We start from the raw sequence: 26503 nt of genomic DNA, 5'->3' as shown, positions 1-26503 counted from the left end.
TTATTATTTTAGTTTTCGTGGAAGTTTAGCTCCGAAACTAATATATATTCTCTTCTTATTTTCAGGATGTCGAATGAACCTAGACTCGACTTTCCCATGCTTGACTCAACAGGCTCGGATTACCACAGTTGGGTAACCGATGTTGAGAACCATCTCACTTCAAAGGGAATATTACCCATAATCCAGGCACCTAACCCGGATCTTATGTTCAACCGAACATCTACAAAGCATGCTCAAGCAGTTATCTTGATGCGACGCCATATGGACAAGGCACTCAGATTGGAGTATATGTCGATCAAGGATGCAAGAGAGCTATGGGTAGCGCTAGAAGAGCGTTTTGGCAATGTCCAAGATTCCCTCCTCCCTGACTTGAAGGTTCAATGGAACAATCTGCGCTTTGCTGACTTCAAGTCTATTGCTGAATATAATTCAGAAGCTCTTCGCATACAGTCCATGTTGAGGTTTTGTGGACAACCTATCACAGAGCAAGAGCTAATTGAGAAAACTCTCTCCACCTTCCCCGTTTCAGCCATTGTGGTATCAAAGCAATACCGTACTGAAGTCAATGCTGGACGGATCACGAGGTTCCATCAGCTTATTAATATTATATCTGTAGCTGAGAAACATGATAACATACTCGTGAGGAATTATAATTCAAGGCCCATTGGAACTAAGAGCGTTCATGAGGCGAATTATAATGCACCCAAAGGAGGGCGCAAGGAGCGGTACCCTAAGAATGGGGGACATGAGGGACGTTTGGGCCCATATAACAGCCCTAACCAGGAAGGAAACCGTAAGTTTGGTGCGGATACACGTGGTGGTAATGCCACACGTGGGAGAGGGGGTCGTGGTATCCCTAGCCGTAATGGTGGCTCAATGGGTCGTGGTGGTGGAACCAACCCTCCTAGGGAACGCCCGCAACGTGCACAACGTGCACCTCAATTAAAGGGAGGCAACCGCAATGATGAGTGTCATCGATGTGGATCAATTGAGCATTGGTTCAAGCAATGCAAGGCAAGTGAGGAACTAGCTGAAAGATACAGGGCATATAGGAACCTGAGAGAGCAAGAAGTGTACCTTGCAGAAGAAGATGGTGGAGATGTCAATCTCACCATAGAGGACTTCAAAGCTGAAGATGAAGTGCACATGGATGCAACAGACTTTGATTAGATTAGTCCTTTTTATTTTTCCAAGAACTTTTGTAATGGCAATTTGCCTTAGTCAATAAATGACAATTGTATTAACTCTTTCTTATGTGGCAGACCCAATAAAATGTGATGTCTAGGAAAGTCATTGAGATTATTGGTACTTAAGAGAGCCTCGCTCCACTAACATCTCTCTCTACTTTCCTGGTCATATTTGATTGGAGTTACCAAACGGATAGAGTGACTACAATGTGTCTTACTTTGATTTTATTTTGGATTAGACTTTGGAAACTTTGATGTAATCATTGGCTATTAATAAAGTGTCAATTCGTTTACTTAATGTCTTGGACATACCTTAATTCGAACTTTATTATATAAGAGCCAATGGTTTTCATGTGGAAACACATTATGAGAATGGACAAGAGTTCCTTTGCATCACCTCTAATGACTACGGACATAAACGAGTATTAGAGAAACTTATGTGTCGCTCTAGTGGGTTGTATGCAACCACTATTTGAGTTATTGAGTTATTGAATCCAACCATGTCATGAGAGATGACTTATGGGATTTTGACACATATAGGCTTTGACATGATGATCCGTGTATTAAAGACTTTACACGGACATCCATTTTCAGAACGAAGAAAAGTAAGAACCAAGAATTGGTTCGAGGAGCTGCACATGCGCCTCATGGCGCCATGATTGTGCAAAGACAGGCCATACATGGCCAGTGCCGCCTACCCCCTGCGGCAAATACATGGCATTGACGCCATAAACTCCTCTCTCTACTTCTCAAGTCTATTGTGACACTATGGCTTCACCAAAACCTTTATTGGTTGATTATAAAGCCCATGTTTCGTTCTGTAAAGCCTGTTATTTAGGATTGAGACCATCCTATGCAAAGGAGATTGAGGAAATAATTCCATTCTCACAAAGAATCTAAGGGAATTCTATGGATTTGATCAACCAACTTGCGGACCATATAGATGTTTTATGGTGTTGGTTGATACGCAAACACGCTGGTCACGTGTTGTGCCATTATCCACTCGTAATGCTGCTTATACTGCACTCCTAGCACATAACATATGGCTACGGGCTCACTACCCAGATCATCCCACTAAGTCAATTTGACTTGATAATGCTAGAGAGTTTACATCGACAGTTTTCGATGACTATTGCATTTCATTGGGTATTGATATCAAGTATCATATTCCCATGAACACACCCAATTGGTCTCGCGGAAAAGCCACCATTAAACGACTATAATGGTAGCCCGGACATTGGTAATGCGCACCAATATTTCCGCTTGGGTTATGCAATAACGCATGCAGCTATGCTAATTCGTCTACGACTCATAGCAGCCACTCAACTTTTATTTGCGTTACAGCTAGTGACTGGGTTCGAGTTTAATATCTCGTATTTATGCATATTTGAGTGTGCGGTTCATGTGCCAATTGCGTCGCCACAGCGCATCAACATGAGTCATTGCAACGAATGCATATATATATTTGTTGGACATGAGTCTCCAACTATAAGTCCGCTATGTAGAACCCTTGACAGGCGATCTCTATTTCGCTGGATTTGCGAATTGTCACTTTGATGAGACAGTCTTCCCGTCGTTAGGGGGAGATTAGAACGTCAATGTTCAACAGGAACGACAGGAATTGTCGTGGTCTGTCCCCACTATGTCTCATCTTGATCCCCTAAAAGTGAAGAGATCACATATACCTGCTGCAAACATGCCTGCAAGGATTGATGTCCCCACAAGAGGACATGGTGCCACCCAGAGAAGATGGGTACTGCACCACTACCATGGATGGTAGTATGGTGACGCCACAAAAGTGGCATAATGGCGTCATAGGCCATGGGTTCCGCTAGAGAGAGTAGGAGACCCATAGGTTCGATGGATTCTCGCCCTAAAAAGAGAGCGAGTTTGGCACAACTTGATCCATTGATCATTGATACTCATAATCCGTCTCATGAGAATATTTTGGATTGTGGTTATGTCCAAGAGACATCGTTGGGGGACGCCTCAATGTTAGAACCAATTCCTAAGAATATAGAGATCTCTACGAACTACACTAGTGTACATGAGGACGTGGAATTATTGAGACCAATGACATCGAACCTTACTCCGTTGAAGAATGCCAACGTAGAGAAACTTGGCCTAAATGGAAAGATGCGATCCAGGTTGAATTGGATTCACTAACGAAGAGGAATGATTTAGGGCCTGAGATGCCAACACCTCCTAACATAAAACCTATTGACATTAATAGGTCTTCGTTAGATAGCGTGATGAGAAAAAGAGATGGTAATCTCGCCTTATGGCGCAAGGTTTCTCACAACGCCCTGGAATCGACTACGAGAAGACATATTATCTCGTAATGGATGTCATTGCACTCCACTACCTTGTCAGTTTGGTAGTTTCCAAATAACTGAACGTGCAGCTTACGAATGTGGTCACTACGTATCTCTATGGGGATCTAGATACAGAATATAATGAAAGTTCTTGTGGACTTTATTTACCCAAGTCAAGTGGCTCTAGACCACGGAGCGTATTTGCAACGAGGTTGAAATGCTCACTAAAATGACTACTTGATTGGGAAGGGATATGATGAACTATGCCCACGCGTTTCCATGACAAGTTCCGGATTTGCAATTGTCGCAGTTTATAATTGGAACCCTTGAGAGTTAAGGGAAACCGCTGAACACCTGAAATCCGAGTTTGAGAGGAAGGACCTTGGGAGAACACGGTTTTGTCTAAATTCAGAACTTGTATACCGTGTCAAGAGACATTTTGATAAAGTCAAAGATGCACCATGGTCGTCCGTAGTCTTGGCCCTAAAAGGGATCCGTTTCGTCCCAGGGATGATGACGAAAACGTGTTAATAGCGAAAGTGCTTACTTATGTACAATAGGCGCATTATTGTACTTAGCACAACACAAGACCGGACACCTCAATTATTATGAACTTGTTGGCTAGACATAGCCCCGCGCCAACGCAACGCCATTAGATTGGTATAAAGACAATCTTTCGATATTTGAGAGGTACGATTGATATGGGCTTGTTCTATCCCTACAGAGAAAGAGATGACGGAAGTGTGGGATCGGACCCCACTAGGCAGAATGCCACCTTCCGTGCTCCTCCTCCCCTCCATCAAAATGACAACAAGCACTTCTAAATAGTGAAGTGAGCCAAATCCGATAAGAGGATAATGTAGCGGACTTATTTACTAAGTCGTTACCAAAATCCACCTTCGAGAAACATGTGAAGAGCATCGGATTGAGAAAGTTATCCGAACTCCCATCATTGTAGCAATCAGGGGGAGATATTGACATCAGGGGGAGGCATGATGTCTACATGTTCGATCTCGAAGAGTGAAGGACGTGTTGTGCTCTTTTTGTCCTTCGACCAGGGTTATTTTTGTCCCACGGGGTTTTTGTTACCTGGCAAGGTTTTTAACGAGGCAACAATTAAAGCGTCATCACCAAGTTTGAGCGGCACAAGGGGGAGTGTTGAAGGATATCGACATAATGTGTGCCTCTACAAACTAGGGTTTAGAGTTGTAATAGGAATGTGTTTTAGGTATTCAATTGTAATCGGATTCTATTACCTTTTGGGTACCTTGTAACTCCCTATTTAAAGGGCTCCTATTATCAATGATAACACACAATTCTATTCTCCTACAACAGACTATAGTTTATTAGTATCTGGCACAAACAGAAGATAATAGCTAGGACCAGAACACATCAAAACTAATCTTTAAAAAGTAAAAATAAAAAAATAAAAAATCCAGACCGATTATCGTGATCAGACAGTATCAAGTAAAAGACGAACACGTTCTGACTTTGGAAAATGGTCTATTAATAAATTTCAAATGTCACCACCACTTGTGCTTAAACTTCGGGCACATCGTTGCAGCCTTGCTACATGTATTTGCTTCCAGGACTGCAACATTGCGGCCTGCATACAAATTTTGAGCATAGACAGGAATGATATTTCCAATATTCTTGTAAGCATAGAAAAGACTAGGCTTGCTACTTAAGTCAGTGGACTTCATTCATTATAAACATTACTTACAAAAAACAGGAGCTTCATATATGCATGTCATGGCATCGCACACCATGCTTATTATGCAACTGATCTCTTTAGCAATAGTGGGAGTACTGGTTGTAACAATAACAACTGAAACAATCACATCAGCAGAAGCAGCAGCTCAGTCCTTGCCAGGATGCAAAACCCATTGTGGTAATCTGATGATTCCTTACCCATTTGGCATAGGTGACGGTTGTTACTTGCGACCAGAATTCAACATCACTTGTGACCATTCCACCACACCTCCATCAGCAAACTTCACGAATTATAGCATACGTATTGCTCACATATCCCTTGCTGAGGGTGAGTTGCGAATAATGCAAGACGTAGGTGTAGAATGTTATGACACCCAGGGTCGTGAGACGGACTATAACTGGCCTTCTCTCCAGTTGCCTCCTCCTTATACCATCTCTGATACCAAAAACAAGTTCTTTGACATTGGCTGTGGCAGTGTAGCTATTTTTCAAGGTGACCGCACGCACCCTGGGCCAGATGAAGATAAGTCCACAGCGGGGTACACCATGGTCTTATGTGATGATCTGCTTGGCAAAGTACTCACAAACTCTTGCAATGGCGTTGGCTGTTCCCAGTTTCCTATCCCAAGTGGATTGCACAACTTTACAATAATTCTGAGTCCAATTGCGGATAATACAGGTACATGGTTGACTAGGTATCCTTGTAGCTATTCTTTCATTGTGGAAGTAGCCATGTTCACATTCTCCCCCGATACAAGTTTTGATTTACTGAATACCACCAGCCAGCTTCCACTCATTGTTAATTGGGGGATTGGGGATGAACCATGTGATGAAAAGAGCCAGAATTATGCATGCAAGGCAGAAAATAGCAAGTGTGTCAACCAGTCCATCATTAATGGGCCGTCTGGTTACATATGCCAATGCTTACCAGGCTACGAAGGGAATCCATACCTCGAAGATGGGTGCCAAGGTATATATATGTATATATACTTTTCATATCTTTGTTGTTGCACAACAAAATAAAAGCTTGATCAATGTTGGGATTTGGGAACTAACCTGATACATGTACGCGTTGTTTTCGCTTTCCTTTCAGATATTGATGAGTGCAAGGCTTCAAACCCCTGCAACATTGGAATGTGCATCAATTCACCTCCAGGAAATTACTCTTGTTTATGTCCCAAAGGATACAAAAATGATGGCACAAATCGACAGAGTTGCATCAAAGACGATACTAAAAACAACTCAAAGATAACTGTCCTGCTTGCTATCGCATTGAGTATGTATTACTTAAAAATTAGCATGCATCTTCCATATCATCATAGCCTGAACTTCTACCTGAGCATTTTCTGAACAGTTAGGCACCCAAATGTTTACGTTCAGCTAATTTTGGATTCTAATTCAATCCCAAAATTCTCTCAACTTTTTTCTTATAAATGAATGATAATTTGCAGGCTTGTTCCAATTTCAGTCACTATATAATACACACACACACACACATGCATACATGTGTGTGTGCGCACAAACACATGTTTTTTCCTCATCTTCGGCATCTTTCACAGTTTTTATTAAGAAGATCCAAATGTAATATAGATAAACAATTTTGTTTGGACTATATATATCCAATCTGATCGTGATATTTTTCAATTATATGTGCAGGTGTAACTGTAGGCTTCTTGGTTTTTTTCATTGGAATTTCATGGACATCTTGGGGAATAAAGAAAAGAAACTTCATTAAGCTCAAAGAGAGGTACTTTAAGGAAAATGGTGGTTTGTTATTGCAAAAACAACTCTTTCATCATGGAGGCTCTGTGGAGACAACAAGAATTTTTACAGCAGAAGAACTTGAGAAGGCCACAAACAATTACCATGAAAGTAGAGTCCTTGGTGAAGGAGGATATGGAACCGTTTATAAAGGCATACTACTAGATAACAAAGTGGTTGCCATTAAAAAGTCTAAAATTGCTGCCCCGGCACAGAGTGATCAATTTGTTAATGAGGTGATTGTTCTTTCTCAAATCAATCACAGAAATATAGTCAGGCTATTAGGTTGTTGCTTAGAGACAGAAACACCTTTACTGATTTATGAGTTCATCACCAATGGCACTCTTTATGAGCACATTCATAAGAAAAGATCACTACTTTCTTTGGAATTACGAATGAAGATAGCAGCTGAAACTGCAGGAGCACTAGCATACCTACATTCCTCAACTTCCATGCCAATTATACATCGAGATGTGAAAGCAATGAATATACTATTAGATGATAACTATACAGCAAAAGTGGCAGACTTTGGAGCGTCACGATTGATTCCTTTAGGTCAAACTGAATTAGAAACTTTAGTACTAGGGACATTTGGTTACCTCGACCCTGAATATTTGCAATCAAACCAACTAACAGAAAAGAGTGACGTTTACAGCTTTGGAGTTGTCCTGCTGGAGCTAATAACTAGCAAAGTGGCACTTTGTACAAATAGATGCTTAGCAAGCATCTTCATCTCTGCCATGGAAGAAGGTTGGCTGGATCAAATTCTTGATGATAATATAGTGAATGATGGAAATATGGAGATGGTAAAACTTGTAGCCAATCTTGCAAAAAGATGTTTAAGTGTAAAAGGGCAGGAGAGGCCAACCATGAAAGAGGTAGCGATGGAGCTAGAAGGAATGAGAATGATGGCAAAGCATCCATGGAGAAAAAATGCTGATTTCTGTCCAGAAGAGAACGAGAGTTTGCTCAGTTCACTTGATGCAAACACTCACGTGGTGGATATTAGAGGTGATGGTGGTTCTGGGCTTCTGGCAGTACAAGTGTACAACTACCAGGTATGACCATGCAAATCCAAATGTTGATTTCATACGAGGATGGATGATAGTTGATCGAAATGTAGCTTGGGATGTATATAATGAATTGTTGAGGATTTTCTAAAGATATATTGGTTTTGTTCCAATTGATTCTGTGCCTAACACAGTAAATGTCTGTTGACACTGTAATGCAGGTCACGTTATGTGCTATTCAGTTTCAATCTTTGTGTACGTGTGACTAATACTAGAAATTATATATCCTATTCAAAGTTGGTCTTCTGCATTAAAACAAAAATAAGAACTTTTAAGTTCAAGCTTCAGAAAACATATATACCACATGAAGAGAGTTAAACTTACGTCACAAGCATGAGACCTATCAAATAGGGAAAACAGTATAACATGCTATTCATAGTACAGTCTGTACAGAACTTACAAATATCAAGTATATGCTGCCAGCCCCTTTCAGAAAGAACTAAGTTTGCTAGAACTTTCAATGAAACCGTAGCGTTTGTGAATTCATCCAACCTGCAAAAATGAAGTTTTGGAGCCTCAGAGCCTGCAGCAAAAGGTGATCTCTGTCAAAATAACTAAAAGCCACTCCTTAACGTTACAGACCAGAATGGGAGCACATGCATGATACCAAAAATAATATGACAATGATCCTTCATGCGTAACTCCAAATTCAATTAGAAGACTTCATAGCTAGCTAGCAAAATCTCATTTGCATTCAAATCTATTGAAGAATTCGAATTCATGCACTTTGGTGAAATTTATTTGTTATATTTTGAATCAATAGGGACAATGAAGCTTTGAGAAAATGTTTGATTTGAGAACAAAAATATTAGAAATTAAAAAAGAGATTTCGGGGTCCTTTCTCGAACCAAACCACTGGATTGGTCTGATTTTCTAAGCAACCAAACAGAGAAAGAACGGCCAAAGCTTTGGCTACACACAGAGAATAAAAAACCAACCCTATTATTTTTGTACGAGTTCATTTCGTCGAAAAAGACTCATAAAAAAACCTCACGTAAGTTTGACGTAAGTTTAATCCTCGGCAAAATACTCGAGTTTTGTACGAGTTCAACGATTAGAGTTCGTTGGCCCGAGTTTGACGTAAGTATTTTGCCGATTAGACTTCGGCAAAATACTCCTCAGCAAAATACTCGGGCCAACGAAGTCTAATCGGCAAAGTCCTGCAATAAAAAAATGAAAACATTTTGGCTTGTCGGCAAAAGACTCCCGTAAAAAATCCCACTTTTAACTCTTGTTATATGCGTCGGCAACGTCGCCAAATGCCTCAAATAAAAATTAAAAAAAAAATAAAAAGGGATGCATTGGCTAAAAAGTCTCTCCATAGCTCCCTGTCAAGGGATTCTCTCATTAAATCCCTGTTCACAAATTATACAAAAAGAAAAATAAACAAATCACAACACAAGCAATAAGAGAATATCGAGATTTAATGAGGTTCATCAACACAAGTCCATGTCTATGTCTTCCGAGAAATACATGTTCCCCACTATGAGAATTAATCTTAGTATAATATACAATTGAGCTAAATGACAATAACCCAAATTTGCAACCCTTATACAGCCACACTCATAGAATTTACCACAAACAGACACTCTTCCAAGAGTTGTACTAACTCACCCTTGACATCTCTACTCCCTTACCCAAGGGATATATAAACTATCTTACTGTTAATCATATCAAGTATCGACCAACTTTGGTTTGCTACCCTTGCCTCCTATTTATAGGAACCCCAATTATAATCCAATTGGTTGCAGGAAAACTAACCTTCTCGTACAACAGAAAAGATCATATTCCTGGTAGGAATAAACTCCGACATTTAGGAAGTATACCCAAGTCATGTTGGAGAGGAAAGATCTCACATTGGAAAAGTGACAAATAAAATATAACTTATAAGTGGGTGGATCTCACCCAATTGTACCGAGGCCTTTTGTGATTAAAACTCAACACCTAACAGGTGGTTTAGTTGGGACAGTATCGGTACAATGGTGGGCCACAGGTCACACTTGTCGCTGTTTAACATGGTATCAGAGCCAGGTTCTTCTCCAATTGCGTCTCCACGTAGGCACGTATCATGAGCCCAAATTGGGGTTCCCTGTATTGCCATCGAAATTACCAAGTGTCACGTGAGGGGGCGTGTTGGAGAGGAAAGATCTCATATTGGAAAAGTGACAAATAAAATATAAGTGTCACGTGAGGGGGCGTGTTGGACAGGAAAGATCTCATATTGGAAAAGTGACAAATAAAATATAACTTATAAGTGGATGGATCTCACCCAATTGTACCGAGGCCTTTTGTGATTAAAACCCACACCTAACAGGTGGTTAAGTTGGGACAGTATCGGCACAATGGTGGGCCACAAGCCACGCTTGTCGCTGTTTAACAAGTCCAACTCATATTTACATTTCCTAATTAACTCTCATAGCCGATAATATGTCACAAACATCCTATAGAAAATTTCACATGTTTTGATGGTAGTTTCACAGGCAATAATCTCTAATAGAAAATAATATACAAAAGGATGCACCGTGCTAATGAATTATTTGTCGGAAAAAGCCTCTCAATTTCAATTCCAACTTCTTTGATTCTCTTCTCTATTTTTAAGTTGATATTAAAGGTTTGAAATTTTTTCATAGATAATTCTATTGTCATAGTATCTGACGAATTTGATTTTTTATGATTGAATAATTCATAATTTCACATGTTTCTCAGTTGGAGAAAAATTTTCTGATTGGAATACGTACAATAGTCATCTACTCGATCTGCTATTTTTTTTTTTTTTTTTACGTTCATTTAATAACTTTACATCACTTACTCAGAAAAAAAAAAAGGAAGAAGATTTATGTGTCTCAAACGCCATAAAATAAGGCAAACTTTGCCTTATATCTCAAATTTTCAGGACCTGCAAAGAATGTTGATTTGGTCTTCCAGCAGGCCGTTCATGTTAAGAAACGATCAATGCTGTTGATGAGTAGAATCCAGGCTGAATGTTATTGTCTTTTTGTTAGGCCGGCTCCTCCAATCAATTCGGCAGGCTCTCATTTTTTCATTCTCTTTAATTAGACAAAAAGAAAAAAAGGAACACTAATGCCACTTTTAGAATTCAGTCCCTAATAATTAATGACCTAAACTATTTTGCATCAAAATTATTTGCTGAAAATATTTGAGGATGCCAAAACAGGAAATAGCTAGGTTGTGGTTACTTGGAACTTTTAGTGTTTGGAAGTAAGATTTTGACAAATATGAGCTTGGAAGCTCCTGAATTTCAATAAGCTGGTTCTTTAGATCATTCCCCACGATATCTACTCTGTTTTGTTATTAATCTCTGTTTCCCTCTCATAAAATAACAGATATAAAGGACCCCATGGTTTCATGAAGTCAATATCGATCAAGTAATAGACATTTGATTTCATGGCCGGCAGGAAAAAAAAAAAAAAATCAATGGCTAATTTGGGGGTTAGTCTCTTTATTTGTCATCATCTATTGTTTCATTCTAGTTGACAAAATCAATGGCTAGTCTCAGTTGAAGGAGCAATGAAAATCAATGGCTAGGTATTACTTTGAAAAACAGCTAGAGCCAAAATCTTTGCTGCCTCTAGCATACAAATAAGTAATGGCATTAGCTTATTCCTCTCACTAGAAACACATCAACGAACTTTATGGCCTTTCTTCAAAAGATGCTTATTTTGCAGCTTTCAGTCTTTTCTGTAATATTAACAACTGCAACACCAGCAGTAGGTCAAGCTTTGCCCGGCTGCCCCGACCGCTGTGGCGATTTGTTAATTCCATACCCTTTTGGCATAGCTGAAGGTTGTCACTTGGGAGAGGAGTTCTTCATCAACTGCACTACTGAAGTGATAGGAACATCCCCAACACCATATCTGGCAGGAACTGAAATCCCAGTTTCCAACATTTTTCTTGATCAAGGTGAGTTACAAATAATGCAGTTTGTAGCCAGAGACTGTTATGACAGCCAGGGTTATTTAGATAAGAAACTCAGCAAAGTACGAATCTTGAGCCTCAATCCTCCTTTCACAATCTCTGGCACCAAAAACAAGTTCTTTGCTGTTGGTTGTGACACTTATGCTATCTTCGAAGGCTATCGAGGCCATGAAAGGTATATAACTGGCTGCATGTCCTTCTGTGAGAGCCTTGGGAGTGTTAATGAGTCTTGTTCTGGTATAGGGTGTTGCCAGACTTCAATCCCAACTGGACTGCAAAACCGCACAGTGAAGATGAATAGCTACTATAATCATGCTTTCATATGGGACTTTAACCCCTGCAGCTACTCCTTCATTGTGGAAGACGGCCAGTTTGAATTCTCTAGTAAAAGTTTTCAAGAACTAGACCGGACAAGCCGGCTTCCGATGGTTCTGAATTGGCAAATTGGGAATGAGACATGTGATGAAGCTCAAAAGAAGCAAGGTTATGCTTGTAAGGGAAATAGCACATGTGTCAACCCCATCAATCTGTCTGGTTACTTCTGTCAATGCTTGCCAGGTTATGAAGGGAATCCATACCTACCAGATGGTTGCCATGGTGAGTTTTTTTCAAAAAAAAAAAAAAAATAGTTTCGACATATTTGACATGTAAAATATGTGTCTAGTTAATTAGCTTATATATTTGCCAACTGTTATGGGATTTTTATGTTCTTAATTTTCAGATATAAATGAGTGCAAGAATTCAAACATCTGCAGTGAAGGAGCGTGTGTAAACTTCCCAGGAACTTATGCTTGTGTATGTCCCAAAGGGTTCGAAGGCGATGGAAGGAAAGCCGGAACGGGTTGCAGGAAAGACAATCCCATGAATCCTCATCAGACTTCTCGCTTGCTCATTATTTCGCTAGGTATGCATATTTCTACCCTGCTAAAATGCATATACTATACTCGTGACTTGTTTGTGAAGAATATGCACAAACTTATGTGATCAAACTTGGATTGCAGGTATGAGTGTAGCCTTCTTGTTCATAATGGTTGGAAGTTCATGGACATACTTGGGAGTGAAGAAAAGGAAATTCATCCAACTGAGAGAAAAGTATTTCAAAGAAAATGGTGGCTTATTGCTACAACAGAAACTTGCTAATCACGAAGGAGCTGTGCAGACAACAAAAATATTTACTGCAGAAGAACTTGAGAAGGCTACAAACAACTACCATGAAGATAGAGTTGTTGGTGAAGGAGGCTTTGGAACTGTTTACAAAGGGATATTAGCAGATGGCAAGGTGGTTGCTATAAAGAAGTCAAAAATCAGTGCCCCAAGCCAGAGTGAACAGTTTGTTAATGAGGTGATTGTTCTTTCTCAAGTCAACCATAGAAATGTGGTGAGGCTATTAGGATGTTGTTTCGAAACACCAGTGCCTCTATTGGTTTACGAGTTCATCACCAATGGCACTCTTTTTGAGCACATACATAATAACAAGGGCGAAAAATCACCACTTCCGTGGGAATTACGTTTGAAGATAGCAGCAGAAATTGCCGGAGCATTAGCATACTTACACTCCTCCATTTCCATGCCAATCATTCACCGAGACGTGAAAGCAACAAATGTACTGATAGATGACAATTACACCGCAAAAGTGTCGGATTTTGGAGCTTCAAGGTTGGTTCCTCTAGATCAAACTCAAATAACAACTTTGGTACAAGGGACACTCGGATACTTGGACCCCGAATACTTTCATTCAAACCAACTAACAGAAAAGAGTGACGTCTATAGCTTCGGAGTTGTCCTAGTGGAGCTACTTACAAGCAAATTAGCACTTTCTTTTACAAGGCCTGAGGCAGAGAGGAACCTAGCATGCTTCTTTGTTTGTTCACTGGAAGACGGTCACTTGAATCAAATTCTCGACCAAAACATACTCAATGAGGTGAATATTGAGATGCTAAGAGAAGTAGCCAACGTGGCAAGAAGATGTTTAAGGGTAACAAGGGAGGAAAGGCCTACCATGAAAGAAGTATCAATGGAGCTGGAGGGAATGAGGATCAGTGCAAAGCATCCATGGGGAAAGACTGGTTTCAGCCCCGAGGACACTGAACACTTGCTTGGATCACCTTCATTTTCCCATGTTAGAAGTGATTGTGGTCCGAATAGTGCAACCATCAGTGCAGCTAGTGTTTATGAAAGCATGCGAATGGAAATGTTAATGGCATATGATAACGGGCGATAATTAACCGTCTTGTTACGTAGGAAAATGTAAAAAGGAATATTTGTTTATTTAAACTTTGAGATTGCATCATAAAACCCAAGTACGAATAGCTTTACAAATGATTGATAATGAAAAACAAATTCAAAAATATATTTCAAAAGCACTATTAGCTTGTGATTTCTCAAGGTGAGAATCAAATACAAATTTTAACAAAGCAGGAAAATTTTGCTGTCTATCATATATGAAATTTCAATGTTACATATCTCGGGGAAGGCAATTAATTTGCCACCTCAATCTAATTTGTTTATTCTCAAAAGTCACAAGAATCACCTAGACCAAAATGCTCAACAAGTTCATTACAGTGAAAACCATATGATCATGAACCTTGCAATCAAATTTAAAATAGAAATACAAGAGAAACACATCCTAATCAAATCACTTTTTCAAAATAAAAATCCCCTGCTCAAGGAGATGAAAAAAACTAGCATTACCGTCGTTGTAGCTGAAGGTTGAAAAATGGCTCCTACCTGAGTAGCATAGATCATCTTATCTGGGATGGAGAGCAGAGTAACCCAGATGCATCAGATCCAACAACTGCAAGATCGCAAACAGTACAGAGCTGGCCTTCCTGAGCAGGAACAAACCGAGAACTACAGTACGGGCATGACACATCCTTCTGTCCTCGGTAAATAGGCACATATGTTGCCCCACAAACCACAAATGGATTTCTGAAATCATAATTGAGCTGGGTTGCATCATTCATGTTCTTCTCAGCAGCCTGCAGGACTTGCCTTGCAGTCTTTGCTTGGTTTTCATTTGTGGGATTGGTCTCCAATAGTCGCCTGGCAAAGTTACCAGCTGTGTTGAGATTACCAGCCTTGTAGCAAACAGTCATGGCGTTCAGTAATGCTAGTCTCAAGTGAGGCATCTGGAGGTTACAGTGGGTGAAGTAAGCTGCTAGCTCCTGTTGACGAACTGGATTATCTTTAACCTCCCTCCTCTTAAGCTCCATCTTCAAACCCAGAACATATTCCCTTACAATGATAATTAATTCCTTTACTTCATCAACCTCTCTCCTTGTATCAACTACAACCAGAGGAATAGTGTGCAGAATACCTAGTAGAAGTCGTAAAGCCTCAGTAAATTTCCCTGTAGTTGTGGCCTTGTAGCCCGCCTTAAGCTTCTCTTCCAGGTCTGAGAATTTAAAAACCAAAGCAGGAGGGCTCCTAACATTAGGGCTTACTGATTCACTCCATCCCCTCTCAATAGCCAAGGAGATCACAGGAGCTGTCGATAAGGCGCGTAAATATGAATGACTCCCCGTGTGCAAGTCAAGAAACAATTGTTTTAAAGGTGCAAAGTTCTTTATTCCCAGCTGCCGGCTCAATAATCGCATTGCAATATCAAAATTCCCAGCTGCTGCATGTTCAGCAGCAAGAGAAGATTTTTGGCTCCAAATTTGACTTACAGGCATACCTGGAGTTGGGGCAACAAACACGGAAGCACGGGCATTGTTGGCAGTTTTGGGAGTATCAATCTCCGGTGGAAGTTCAAGATCTTCAAGATCCCACCCTCCCTCTTCATTTTCCTCATGTGTGTCCTCATCTTCTAGCACTGCAGTAATGTCTCCATTCTGAATGTTTTCCACATCAACAATATCCAAATCCTCTCCCCAATCAGCATCTGCAGCCTCCTCATATTCTTCCTCAGCATTTCTGCCCACATTATCAAGACCACCCTCAAATATTCCTCTCATGACCCTCAACAAGGGCCAATCTCCACCACAGATAATTGGGCTAGGAGGTACCAGAAGAGATGGTGACTTTCCTTCAGGTAAAATAGGAACATTATCTCCCAGCTCACCTGCCAACCGTTCAGCAATATCTTGGAGGCCATGAGCTTTAGCTGTAGCATATGCAAGGGGTAAATGCCCAGCATTCTCCAATATCTTAACACGCTCCCCGATGTCACCCAAATATAGAGCATTGTGGAACTGGCCCATCACATCATTCTTCACTTCAGCGATTTTCAGCATTTTGGATAACTTATCCAAGTTTCCAGTAACAAGATATAGGAATGATAGCCTCTCAAAATTCTTTGTCCTCTGATATGCATATTCTACAATACCTGAATTACCTTGACGAAGAGCCTCAACTCCCAACCGATACCAGTGATCTTTCTCATCAATTTCCTTAGCAGAAGCAACAGCAATCTGTATGTTTCCACTCCCTAGTGCCAAGTTGAAGCGAGTCCTCTCATCCTTCACAAAATGAAGGGCGACCTCAGGGAAACCTTTCTGCTGTAGATATGCAATCATGGCCTGGCCACAGAGCTCAGAGCTCCTAATCATGCTCATAACCTGGTCGTACCTCTTCTTCAGTAAGGACAACTTAAAAACATATTCTGTTGCATCAACAACAATTGCACAGTTCTTCCCATCTCGATCCAAGCAATGTATGGTGCTTCCATACACCTTTGTTATATAAACGGGAACATCAAGGGTCCTAATGATTCCACTGTCCCCATTAGGAAGACAGTATTTGATATGGTTCAGAGTTGTATATATGAAGACACCATGGTCATCCCAAGCTCCACTCTTTACACGAATGGTCTCATGTAGGGTGCATTGATGAACGAGCTTCTTATTGGCTATCACAATGGAATGTTTGCTGAGTAAAGCAATGTTCTCCATGTCATTTGACCAAACTATGTACCTTACAAACGGAGTTTGAAGCTCCCCAAGAATAATTCTTTGCTGCAGGTCAAAAATGACAACTCTATCCTCTGCCCTGCAGAGCAAGTTTCCAGTTCCAGCATAGTATATTGCATCAGCAACAAAAGGAAGGGCGCTCTTCTTGATAATCTCATTTTTCAGATTTTTAACTAAGACTTGGTTTGTGCTTTTTTCAAGCACAGCAAATCTATTTCGAGCCACAAAAACCGCTGGCCCTCCAGCTCCTCTTTTTGCCTCCTGCACAGTATCACCCCGACCATAGCTTTCTTTGGGAATTATGTATAGTTCATAGGAACCGCCTTCCGTATCTGAACAGATCAAAACAGCATTTTCTGTAGGGCTATAAGATAGAGTTTTAGCCCCTTGATTCAAGGTGGAAGAACCGGGCCTTCGTATAGGGATAACCTGAGTGTCTCTCTGGTTTGAGAACTCATAAAAGCGGAGAAAACGATCTTTGACATAGTACATAGAATCAGCACTGACAGAAAAGGCAGGGCGTTCTCTCTCCAATTTAAAGACAATCATGCCACTATCATGACCAGCAGCCAAAAGGTTCATTTCAGGGTGTGCTGATAGAATCCAGAACCTATCATGCTCTCTGCGAAATGTCTGAAGACCAGTTCTTTTTGTGGCATCCCAGACTCGGATACTCCTATCCTCTGAATTGGAAACAATAATATCCTGCCTCGCATGGAATAAAACACATGATACATTGTTCATGTGCCCCCTTAAAGTGTCCACCTCCCAAGCCTTTGTATCTGAAATTGCAAAAAGAATGCTAGTTCAAATAAACAAATTCTTGTACCTCTAAAACTTCACATCATTCTAGTATACAGACACCAAGATTTTCTTTTTTTTATAACAGAAGTTAATGACAAGAGCTTTAATCAGCTGAATGCAGAACTGTTCACTATTTACTCACAAATATAGAAGCATGTATACAAAAGCAATTACGTGGCTATGATTCAATTCTACTGATATTAATTGTGAAACTCCCCAAGAATTCAAAGATCAGTGTGCTCTATCTAGTAGCCGAGGAGGTTGCAAGAGATGAGAAGATCTTAAGTAGGCTGATTAAAACTAAAAGCTCAGTACCTAAATATATTAACATTTTTCTTCCTCAACATAAGCTACATTTGGCCTCACAGAGATTGGATTTATGTCTTTTCAGAAGAAACAAAAACACATAATAGGTTCATTTATGCATTCTCACAGCAATTGGCATTGTTTTACAAACAAATAAAAAAAATATCAACACTTTGCTCATGTATTCTTACCTACTTTTGCACTAGGAAACAAGAACCACATGTGGAAGCATGACATCTTTTATTTTGTTAAAACCATTTTGGATGTGTATATTATACTGTGTGCTTAAAACTAATTTTTATTCCTCTGGAGATACCAAAATAAAACAACACAAAAGCGACTTAGAAAGACATACCATTCATTCGCCAAAGTTTCACTTGTCGATCATCAGCTCCAGACACAATCAGAGGGAGTGTAGGATGGAAGGAGGCCCAATTAACACCCCGATCATGGCCTTCCAAGACATACTTAACCACAGCATCAACTCCACCAAAGAAATCTGCATTCATTTGACTCAGTCGTAGGATGTCATCTGCAGGCGCAACTGTTTTCTTCCTGAGTGCACCAATATCCCAAACACGAACAGTTTGATCCAATGATGCCGAGACAACAAGATCCTCCTTGGGATGGAACAAGGCACACATGACATAATGGTTGTGTCCAGTGAGCACAGAAATACAAGTCCGGGACTGCCAATTCCATATTCTGATAGTCTGGTCATCACTGGCACTCACAATCCAAGGGTACTCATGATGGAATTGAACAGTACGGATGTAATCAAGGTGTCCAAGAAGAGTAAACAGGCACCTATGCAACTTATAATTCCACACCTTGATCTTGTAATCATCCCCTGTCATTTGAACATAAACAATAAATTAAGTTCCTTCAGGGCTCTCTCCGGAATCAGAGGGCCATTCACAATATGAAACAATTTTGAAAACAAGCAACGCTCATCAACTTGAAAACCAAGAACAACACAGGTATGAGTTAGGTTGTGCACAACACTTATAACAGTTTTCGAGTATAGAAACACTTCATGAAGGTAATAGGTTATAGTTTTTGTTTTTTATTTGCTAGCATCAAAAGAAAAAAAAATTAAAATTTTGTCTGTTATATTTATTCATTATCTTATCATCAATCTTAAACAAGTCTTTCCTTTGGAGTACTGAATCGATCAGTAGTTATCAATTGCAGTTAAATATACTTGATCTCAGGCCCGGCTTGGCCAAATGACAAATCAAGGTTATATTGCTCATGTCATGTTTAATTACAAAACTTTATATCGGATTACCATGCCAAACCATGAGATATAAACTATAGCTCTGTTACCAAGGCAGGAGAATTTATGTAGCAATCACACAACGAATCCTTATTCATACATCACTAAACACAATGAAAATTTTTTTGCCTTTTGCTTGTACTTAGTACTACTAGAGTTCAGACATCACTACCCCGAGCCTAAGTAATAAACAGCAGATGTTTCTACTTATCAGGGTCCGAAAACATATGCAAATAGCCTAGATCTAATTTACTCTGCAGAGCATCAAGAATATCCAAATCAACTAAACTGTCATCTCCAGTGAAACCACAATGTCATTAACAGAATCAAATTGAGATTGTGATGCCATACCTCCGGAGACGAAGAGAGGCTGAGAGGTGTGGAAATGGACGCCACGGACGGGGCCATCGTGCTCGTCAAAGCGGTCGATGAGAGTGCCCATGCGGTAATCCCAGAGCTGGATCACACCGCTGTGAAGACTCGCCAAGATCCATGGCCTCTTGCTGTGGAAGCTCAGCCCCTTGACACGGTTACTCTTGGTCTCGAATTTCGTCAGCATCTGAAAAAAAAATCCACACAAATTTCAAAATCAAGCAAAGCGAACTAAAATTCAAAGCAATCCGATTGCGATTCGTTTCGGATTCGGCGATTGAGGAGAGAGATCAAGGGAAATAGCGGGAGAGTGTACCTCAGATCTGGCAATGCGAAATGGCGATCGGTGAGGAGGAGGTAGGAGATTTGGTAATGCAGAGCAATAGGACGAATCGGACGTTGACGATCCAATGCGCCGGAGGGATTTAGGGAAGGTTCAGATCTGAATTCAGGTGCTGAAGATATCGGAAATTGAATTGCTGAGAGAGAAAGAGAGGGAGAGAGGAAGAGAGAGAGAGAGAGAGAGAGAGGAGGAGGAGGAGGAGGGAGGCGAGTACCACCAAGTTAGTGACCTTGCAGATCTATTTTCATTTTTACAAGCAAAAGCTTCTTTCTTTCTTTCTTTCGTTTGGTGGCTTACGTTGCGTTTATTTTACAATTCTACAAAAAACAATTATTTATTTATTTATTTTTATTTTTTGGGTTTTTGGACAGGGTCACACTGGTCACGTTTTATTCAATTTATTTCCTTGAAGCTGATGTATTGATGTAAGGATTTCCAACAGACAAAAAATATTTCTGCTAAAAATGATAGGACGAAAAATGATTTTTCATTTGGAAAATCATATGTTCGAGCTCCATCAAGAGTGAAAGTAGAGTGGGGTATATAAAAAAAATGATAGGGCGAAAAATAAATTTTCAAAGGTTTTCATGAATTTAAATGAACTGTTTCTCACACTCACAGAAGGAGGGAAAAATACACCTCTTCGATCATAAGTTTCATTTTTTTTTTTTATCATGTTGAAATTTAAATTTCCCTTCTTTTTTCTGCAGTGAATATGAAATTGAGAATCCAATACTAGATGACACATTGTTTTGTCGGCGGTGGGAGTCCCAGTACTACATCCAAAGCTGCTCAAATCAAAGGTTGACAGAGTTATATTCTATATAAAAATAAATAAAAAATAAAACCTGTACAAATTAGACTTCAGATGATCATATCTGCCAGGAACATAGCAAACTAGGAGGGTCAACATGATCCAAAAAATAGTCAACGCATCCAGAGAGCAAACTTTTGGCTTCAGACACTTGGGTAAAATTTTCAAAATGAGAATCAACAATAGGATATAAGAATGAGTTTCCAAGCCTTGGAAAACAAGAATTTGATGAGCATCTATTGCAGAGTTTAGAACAAAAGGGAACAGCTTCAAAAGAAGAAAAGATTAATGATTTGTAGTGTAATTCACAGACACCATTTCAACAACCTGATTGCTTCTACAGTTCTACTAATACATGGTAACAAAAGACCCAAAACATCAATCTTGGGGTCATATATTCAACCAAGTTTATAATATATAGGCCTAAACAAGATATATGTTCAAGAATCAAGACCCAATTCTGATCTAGATTACAACCAAAATTCAGTTCCGGTAATAGCTTTATGCTCGTAAATATGGCAATTCATTCCCCCAAAGGGGGGAACAAATTTCGCAAAAGGATGTGTGACAATCACCTGCTATTTGGAACCTGCCTAGCTTCAATATCTTTAAGTCTAAGGGTTACGGCTCTCTTGTGGGCATCTAATCCCTCAACTTCAGCCATCGTGGCTACATAGGGGCCAAGCTTTTGCAGACCTTCCTCTGTTAGAGATTGCACGGTCATGTACTTTAGGAAGGAGTCTAAAGACACACCACCATACATCCGCGCATAGCCATATGTTGGAAGGACATGGTTTGTCCCACTCGCATAATCTCCAACACTCTCTGGAGTCCAGGGCCCTAAAAACACAGAACCTGCAGGAGAAATATATCAAAGTTCAGAACTTCAGATATCCAATTGTTTACTGATAACCCAAGGGCGCAAAACACATTTACTGGCTTATGTCACGTCATATCCTAAAGGATATGATATCAAATAACTTAAAAGCATGATGATTAATGTTCAGAAACTCAGCCCAAAACATATCAGCAGCAACGGACTAGTATGATAGACATCAAATATGTGTTATATGGAATTGCGTGACTTAAATCCAGACATCAAATAGGGGGCAATAAAAAAGAAGGGTCAACAATCCAATGTTCATTCTGAAGCTTGTAAGTGACATATACTTTGGATGTTAGGTAAACTATGCTTATAACATGGCATTAATATACTGAAGCAATAACATAACAAAACAGTCTAAGAGAACTCTCTACCTGCATTCTCAATGAAACTCTCCCACTTTTCTGCATCATTGACATTGATGATCAGATGCTCGGGTGCATATAAGTTTGAAAAAGACACAGCCTGAGACAGCCATCATCATGTCTAGTTTCAGAATCTCCAATAACATATAAGTAAACAAGAATGCATGCATATACATTAATTTATTTATTTTGAGGAAAAGATACATCTACACTCTACATGCATATATTGACATAAGTTTCCTCAACAACATATAATAAGAAACCTCTTTATCTCCAAGGAAATATTCAAATATAGACCCAAATTTGAAATGAAAAATATTAAGTTAAAGAGTACATGAAACTCCTAAGGTACTATCTACAGCAAGACTAGTAATAAGGTAATACGAAGCGAATAACTTGTTTAAGTCATTCAAGCAAATTAAGTCAGAGACTCTAGAACTTGCTAGACAATGAAGCTCCAGGGGTAATTCAACAATGAGGAGATGAATTGCATTCTACAATTCCCTTGACCACTAATCACTACCCTTAATTGAATTTCCCATAAAACTAGTTATTCCAGTGATGCACATGAATTCACTTCCTAGGCTTGGTGATAGACACGTCAATATTAGGATGGAAGGACACACCTCAACCATATCACGAGCAATCACTGTGAAACTGTGGCTCAGTGCTTTTGAAGCAAAATCTCCCCTTGGTAGGCTGTCACACTGCTTCTTAACTTCCTCCTCTATAGCTTTAATATCAACACCATCCCCAGCAATAACAAGAACAACTTGACTATCAGGGCCATGCTCAGCCTGAAATTGCATCATTTACTCAATACATCAGTTTCTCACAAGCATTCCAATTATAAAATATTGAGATTTCATATAGCACGCTAAAATTTCTGAAAATAACAAATTAGATATCTACCCCATTATACTAAATTATTATACTAAAAAACTGGATATCATCTGCAATGGAATTGAAGAAGGAAAGGGATAAAAAAAAACAAAAGTAGTCCTGCAGCTCCTGCTTTAATTCACTTCAATAAACTGAAGTTGGTTTAATACTTAAATTGAGTCTTACAGAACAAACTGAACCTTTCACTGTGAAAGTGATCCATCACAAACTTATAGAAGAATTGCAGAACAAAAGAGCACCTGAGAAAGTAAATCTGCAGCTACATGGACAGGACTGGCATGCTTGTCTGCAATGACCAAAACTTCGGAAGGGCCAGCTGGCATGTCAATTGAGATCATGGCTTCACTATTCTGTTAACAGAATTAATGGAGGAAGGGGTGAAATCAGTTAAATGCAAATGGTTTTCACTCCACCATTTCATCTTTACAAAAATTATTTAACCATAAGTATACGTACTTGGAGAATCATTTTCGCTGCTGTGACATACTGGTTTCCAGGGCCAAAAACTTTTTCCACCTGAAAATCATGTGAAAATAGAAGTTAAAAAGAGAGGAAGACATATTACAAACTTTAATGAAATTAAGAAATTTAGAAGATAAATAAATTTCAAGGAAAAATTACAACAAAATAGATAATTTGGTTTTCAGCCTTTTCAGATACTACTGGTCCTCAGTTTTGTTAAAAGAAGTCATACATCATTGTTAAAGCCAACATGAGCTCAGACTATATGAGTTAAAAACTTAGTAACACTATGAGGACAAAGATAATGAGAGAGGGAGACTACTACCTTTGGGCAAGATTCTGTACCCCAAGCCATAGCAGATATCGCCTGTAGAGAAGAAAATTGTTAGGAGTAGTGTACTACTTTCTGTAATGAGATATCTAGGTAATTTTTGCAGTGTTTGCATACCTGAGCACCACCAGCTTTAAGGATGTGAGTTACACCAGCCTTCTTAGCACAGTAGAGTACTTCCTACGAGGCAAAACCGAAACAGCTCTCAAATCAGAATGTCCTCACAATGCATAGCCCCAAAGTAAAGAATCACACCTTGCATATAATGCCATCCCGACTTGGGGGAGTCGCAAGTACAACTGTTTTAGATCCAGCAATCTGAGCAGGCTGGCGGACATAATAAAGCAGATGTTCATTAAATCTTCGTAAAATCGGTAATCTACATTAACATCACAGGATGATCCACTATGAAAAAGAAAAGAAATACGATCAACTTACAACTGCAAGCATCAGAGCAGTAGAAGGTAAAACTGCAGTTCCTCCTGGAACATAAAGACCTACAGAACCAATACTTCTTGCTACTCGTTTACATTTGACACCCTGAAAAGTTTTGAGATACTTCAAGGAACTGTGTTCATAGAGAGAATTAACTAAAATATTGACTTGCCTTCATATTCTCAACAGTTCTCTCTGCTGACTTCTGAGCAAAATGAAATGCATATATATTGTCATATGCCACGTCAAATGCTTCTTTAACAGAAGGATCAAGCTGAAATGAGGAAACAATTAGCTTCACCAATTTAGAAATATATAATTATACATAGTTGTGTATATGCAATATAGAAAGATTCTTAATAACTAAGGAGATATCTTGTATCTAAACTCATGTCTAAATTGATATACCTCTGGATCTGGAAGCTCAGATACTTCTACAACTATCTTATCCAGTTCAACTTTGTCAAACTTTGCAGTATAGCTGTATGAGAAGACAGAACTAAAGATTTAACTCAATCCAAAAACTTTAATGATATCAAACATAAAATTAATTAGTAAAGTAGATGAGACCAAAAAAAAAAAAAAAATAGCAAACCAAGAAATTAATGAAAAGGATCAAAGCAGTACATACTCCTTAACAGCAGCATCACCTCTATTGCGAATATCATCTACAATTGGGTTGACCTAATCACGTATAGCACCTCTAACTGATGAGTTACTTCATTTACAAACACCTAATCAAGTTTCAGATTCTCAAGGAACAATCAAGACATAAGAACAAACAAAGGCTCACCGTGCTTAAAATTGAAGAGAAGTCAATCCTAGGACGAGCCTTGAGGTTCTGAACCTCAGCTGGCGTAAGTTCAGATAGCCTGTAAGACTTCATTTAGCAACTTGTCCCCTTGCAAGCAAACCCTGAGAACAGCACTAGTATTAATAAGAAACATAACTCCGATTCTGCGTCAGGAAACAAATTCCAAAGCTCAATCACCTCACACAGGTTAATCTCTAAACATCTATCACAGTCTACATAACTAGCCACCTACATATACATCATAGTAACTACACATATATAGCGCACAGATCAAGTGATACAACTGTAAATAACAATGTGATGCAGGACATATACGAAGCATTACGTAGAACAAGGTTTCCTCTGAAGATTCTAGGGTTTCAACAGCCCAAAAATGTTCAATTTCTTGTATGAACACACTTCATAAAGAGACCAACTTTAACAAAACACACATGGAATTGTTAGAGGCATTGCATTAGACTTCAAAATTTGACACTCACGGTGGTGGAGTCGAAGTCACTAAATTTCTGGTACCAAAATCAAAGACAAGAAAATAAACCAATCACCAGTGCAAGTACTTGATTACCTCGTCGAAAAGAAAGAAATGAACTTCCGTGAGCAGCAAGCAGTGTGTGAAATTGGAGACGCTGCGATTGAAACAACAGGACCAGTTAAGATTACCTGGAAAATTGGAAAACTGAGAGCGGCGACGGCGGTGACGTAAGCTTAAGGGTGGCTCTGACTAGCTACCGGAGTCGAAAAGTCAAAGTGTGTTTGTTCGGCGTCTTAATAAGACAAACTGACACTGGTGGCCTCGTGGGCTGTGACTGATAAAAGAAACCTGGTCCAATGCTCATTGGAAAAAAAAAAAAAAAACCGGTCTAACGTTCCAGAACCGGGGTTAGTGTTTAACGGGGTAACTTGGAAGATGATGACGTGGCACTCAGGTGTGCGCTTCGAACTTCTTTGCTAACTTCGTTTTTAGAAAAGAAGTTCGAGTGTCGCACAGTTTTTGTCGCATTTTTTTCTTAATGAGTGTTGGTGTTTTATTTTGATTGATTAAAACATTGGTAGTTAATTAGTTATGTGTTTACTCTCAAGTGTCAAAACTCTAGATAGAAACGTTAAAATGTGATCAATAGACATTGAAAATACTAACATCAAAAATTTATGAAAAGTTTGACTCGCGGCAAAGTTGAACAAGTACATTATCATGTATGATTGAGATAAATGAATGTAGCTCGAGTGATTTTAGTTTCCACCGTTTACTTCGAATCCAACAACAAACTGTCGAAAATCCTAGCGGCTTCATTAGAACTAGTCTATTGACACATTATTCAAAAGATATTTCAAGATTCTAGGCACTGGTAGAGAGTGTTCACCCATAATGTCGAGTTGAAATTCCTCCCTTCATATTATAGCCAAAAGGATGTTAAAACTCTAGGTTTTGTTACCTTACATCAAAGAAAGAAATAAGGAATCTACTTACTGATTGAGATCAACTACAGTCTACAAAGTATC

At 39.3% G+C, this 26503-nt stretch overlaps 3 protein-coding genes across 4 annotated transcripts; 1 reads left to right on the top strand and 2 right to left on the bottom strand.

The window, feature by feature from the left end:
- The first annotated feature begins 5217 nt into the window (after positions 1–5217).
- On the top strand, positions 5218–14203 carry LOC112166393. The gene is made up of 6 exons (XM_040505719.1): positions 5218–6185; positions 6309–6491; positions 6884–7993; positions 11776–12579; positions 12704–12886; positions 12984–14203. The coding sequence occupies exons 1-6, from the start codon at positions 5246–5248 to the stop codon at positions 14201–14203; spliced, it is 4440 nt and encodes a 1479-aa protein (XP_040361653.1). The 5' UTR covers positions 5218–5245.
- Positions 14204–14386: 183 nt separating this feature from the next.
- On the bottom strand, positions 14387–20265 carry LOC112166392 (coatomer subunit alpha-1). The gene is made up of 4 exons (XM_024303234.2): positions 19970–20265; positions 19633–19840; positions 18358–18852; positions 14387–17674 (listed from the first exon to the last, which is right to left on the bottom strand). Exons 2-4 carry the CDS (start codon positions 19838–19840, stop codon positions 14724–14726), a joined length of 3654 nt encoding a protein of 1217 aa, XP_024159002.1. The 5' UTR covers positions 19970–20265; the 3' UTR covers positions 14387–14723.
- An 813-nt stretch (positions 20266–21078) lies between these two features.
- LOC112165486 (histidinol dehydrogenase, chloroplastic) lies at positions 21079–25801 on the bottom strand. 2 transcript variants are annotated; one of them, XM_024302008.2, is made up of 14 exons: positions 25664–25801; positions 24983–25104; positions 24821–24873; positions 24598–24670; positions 24362–24463; positions 24193–24294; positions 24010–24081; positions 23872–23934; positions 23749–23790; positions 23418–23477; positions 23201–23311; positions 22685–22855; positions 22068–22158; positions 21079–21665 (listed from the first exon to the last, which is right to left on the bottom strand). In XM_024302008.2, the coding sequence occupies exons 2-14, from the start codon at positions 25073–25075 to the stop codon at positions 21382–21384; spliced, it is 1317 nt and encodes a 438-aa protein (XP_024157776.1). In that variant the 5' UTR covers positions 25076–25104; positions 25664–25801; the 3' UTR covers positions 21079–21381. The 2 variants fall into 2 exon arrangements, with proteins under 2 accessions (XP_024157776.1, XP_024157775.1); XM_024302007.2 differs by having other exon boundaries at positions 25569–25795.
- Positions 25802–26503: the final 702 nt, after the last annotated feature.

This window comes from Rosa chinensis, chromosome 5, assembly GCF_002994745.2.
Source record: "Rosa chinensis cultivar Old Blush chromosome 5, RchiOBHm-V2, whole genome shotgun sequence".
NCBI lineage: Eukaryota > Viridiplantae > Streptophyta > Magnoliopsida > Rosales > Rosaceae > Rosa > Rosa chinensis.
This window is presented reverse-complemented; position numbering and strand designations above follow the sequence as displayed.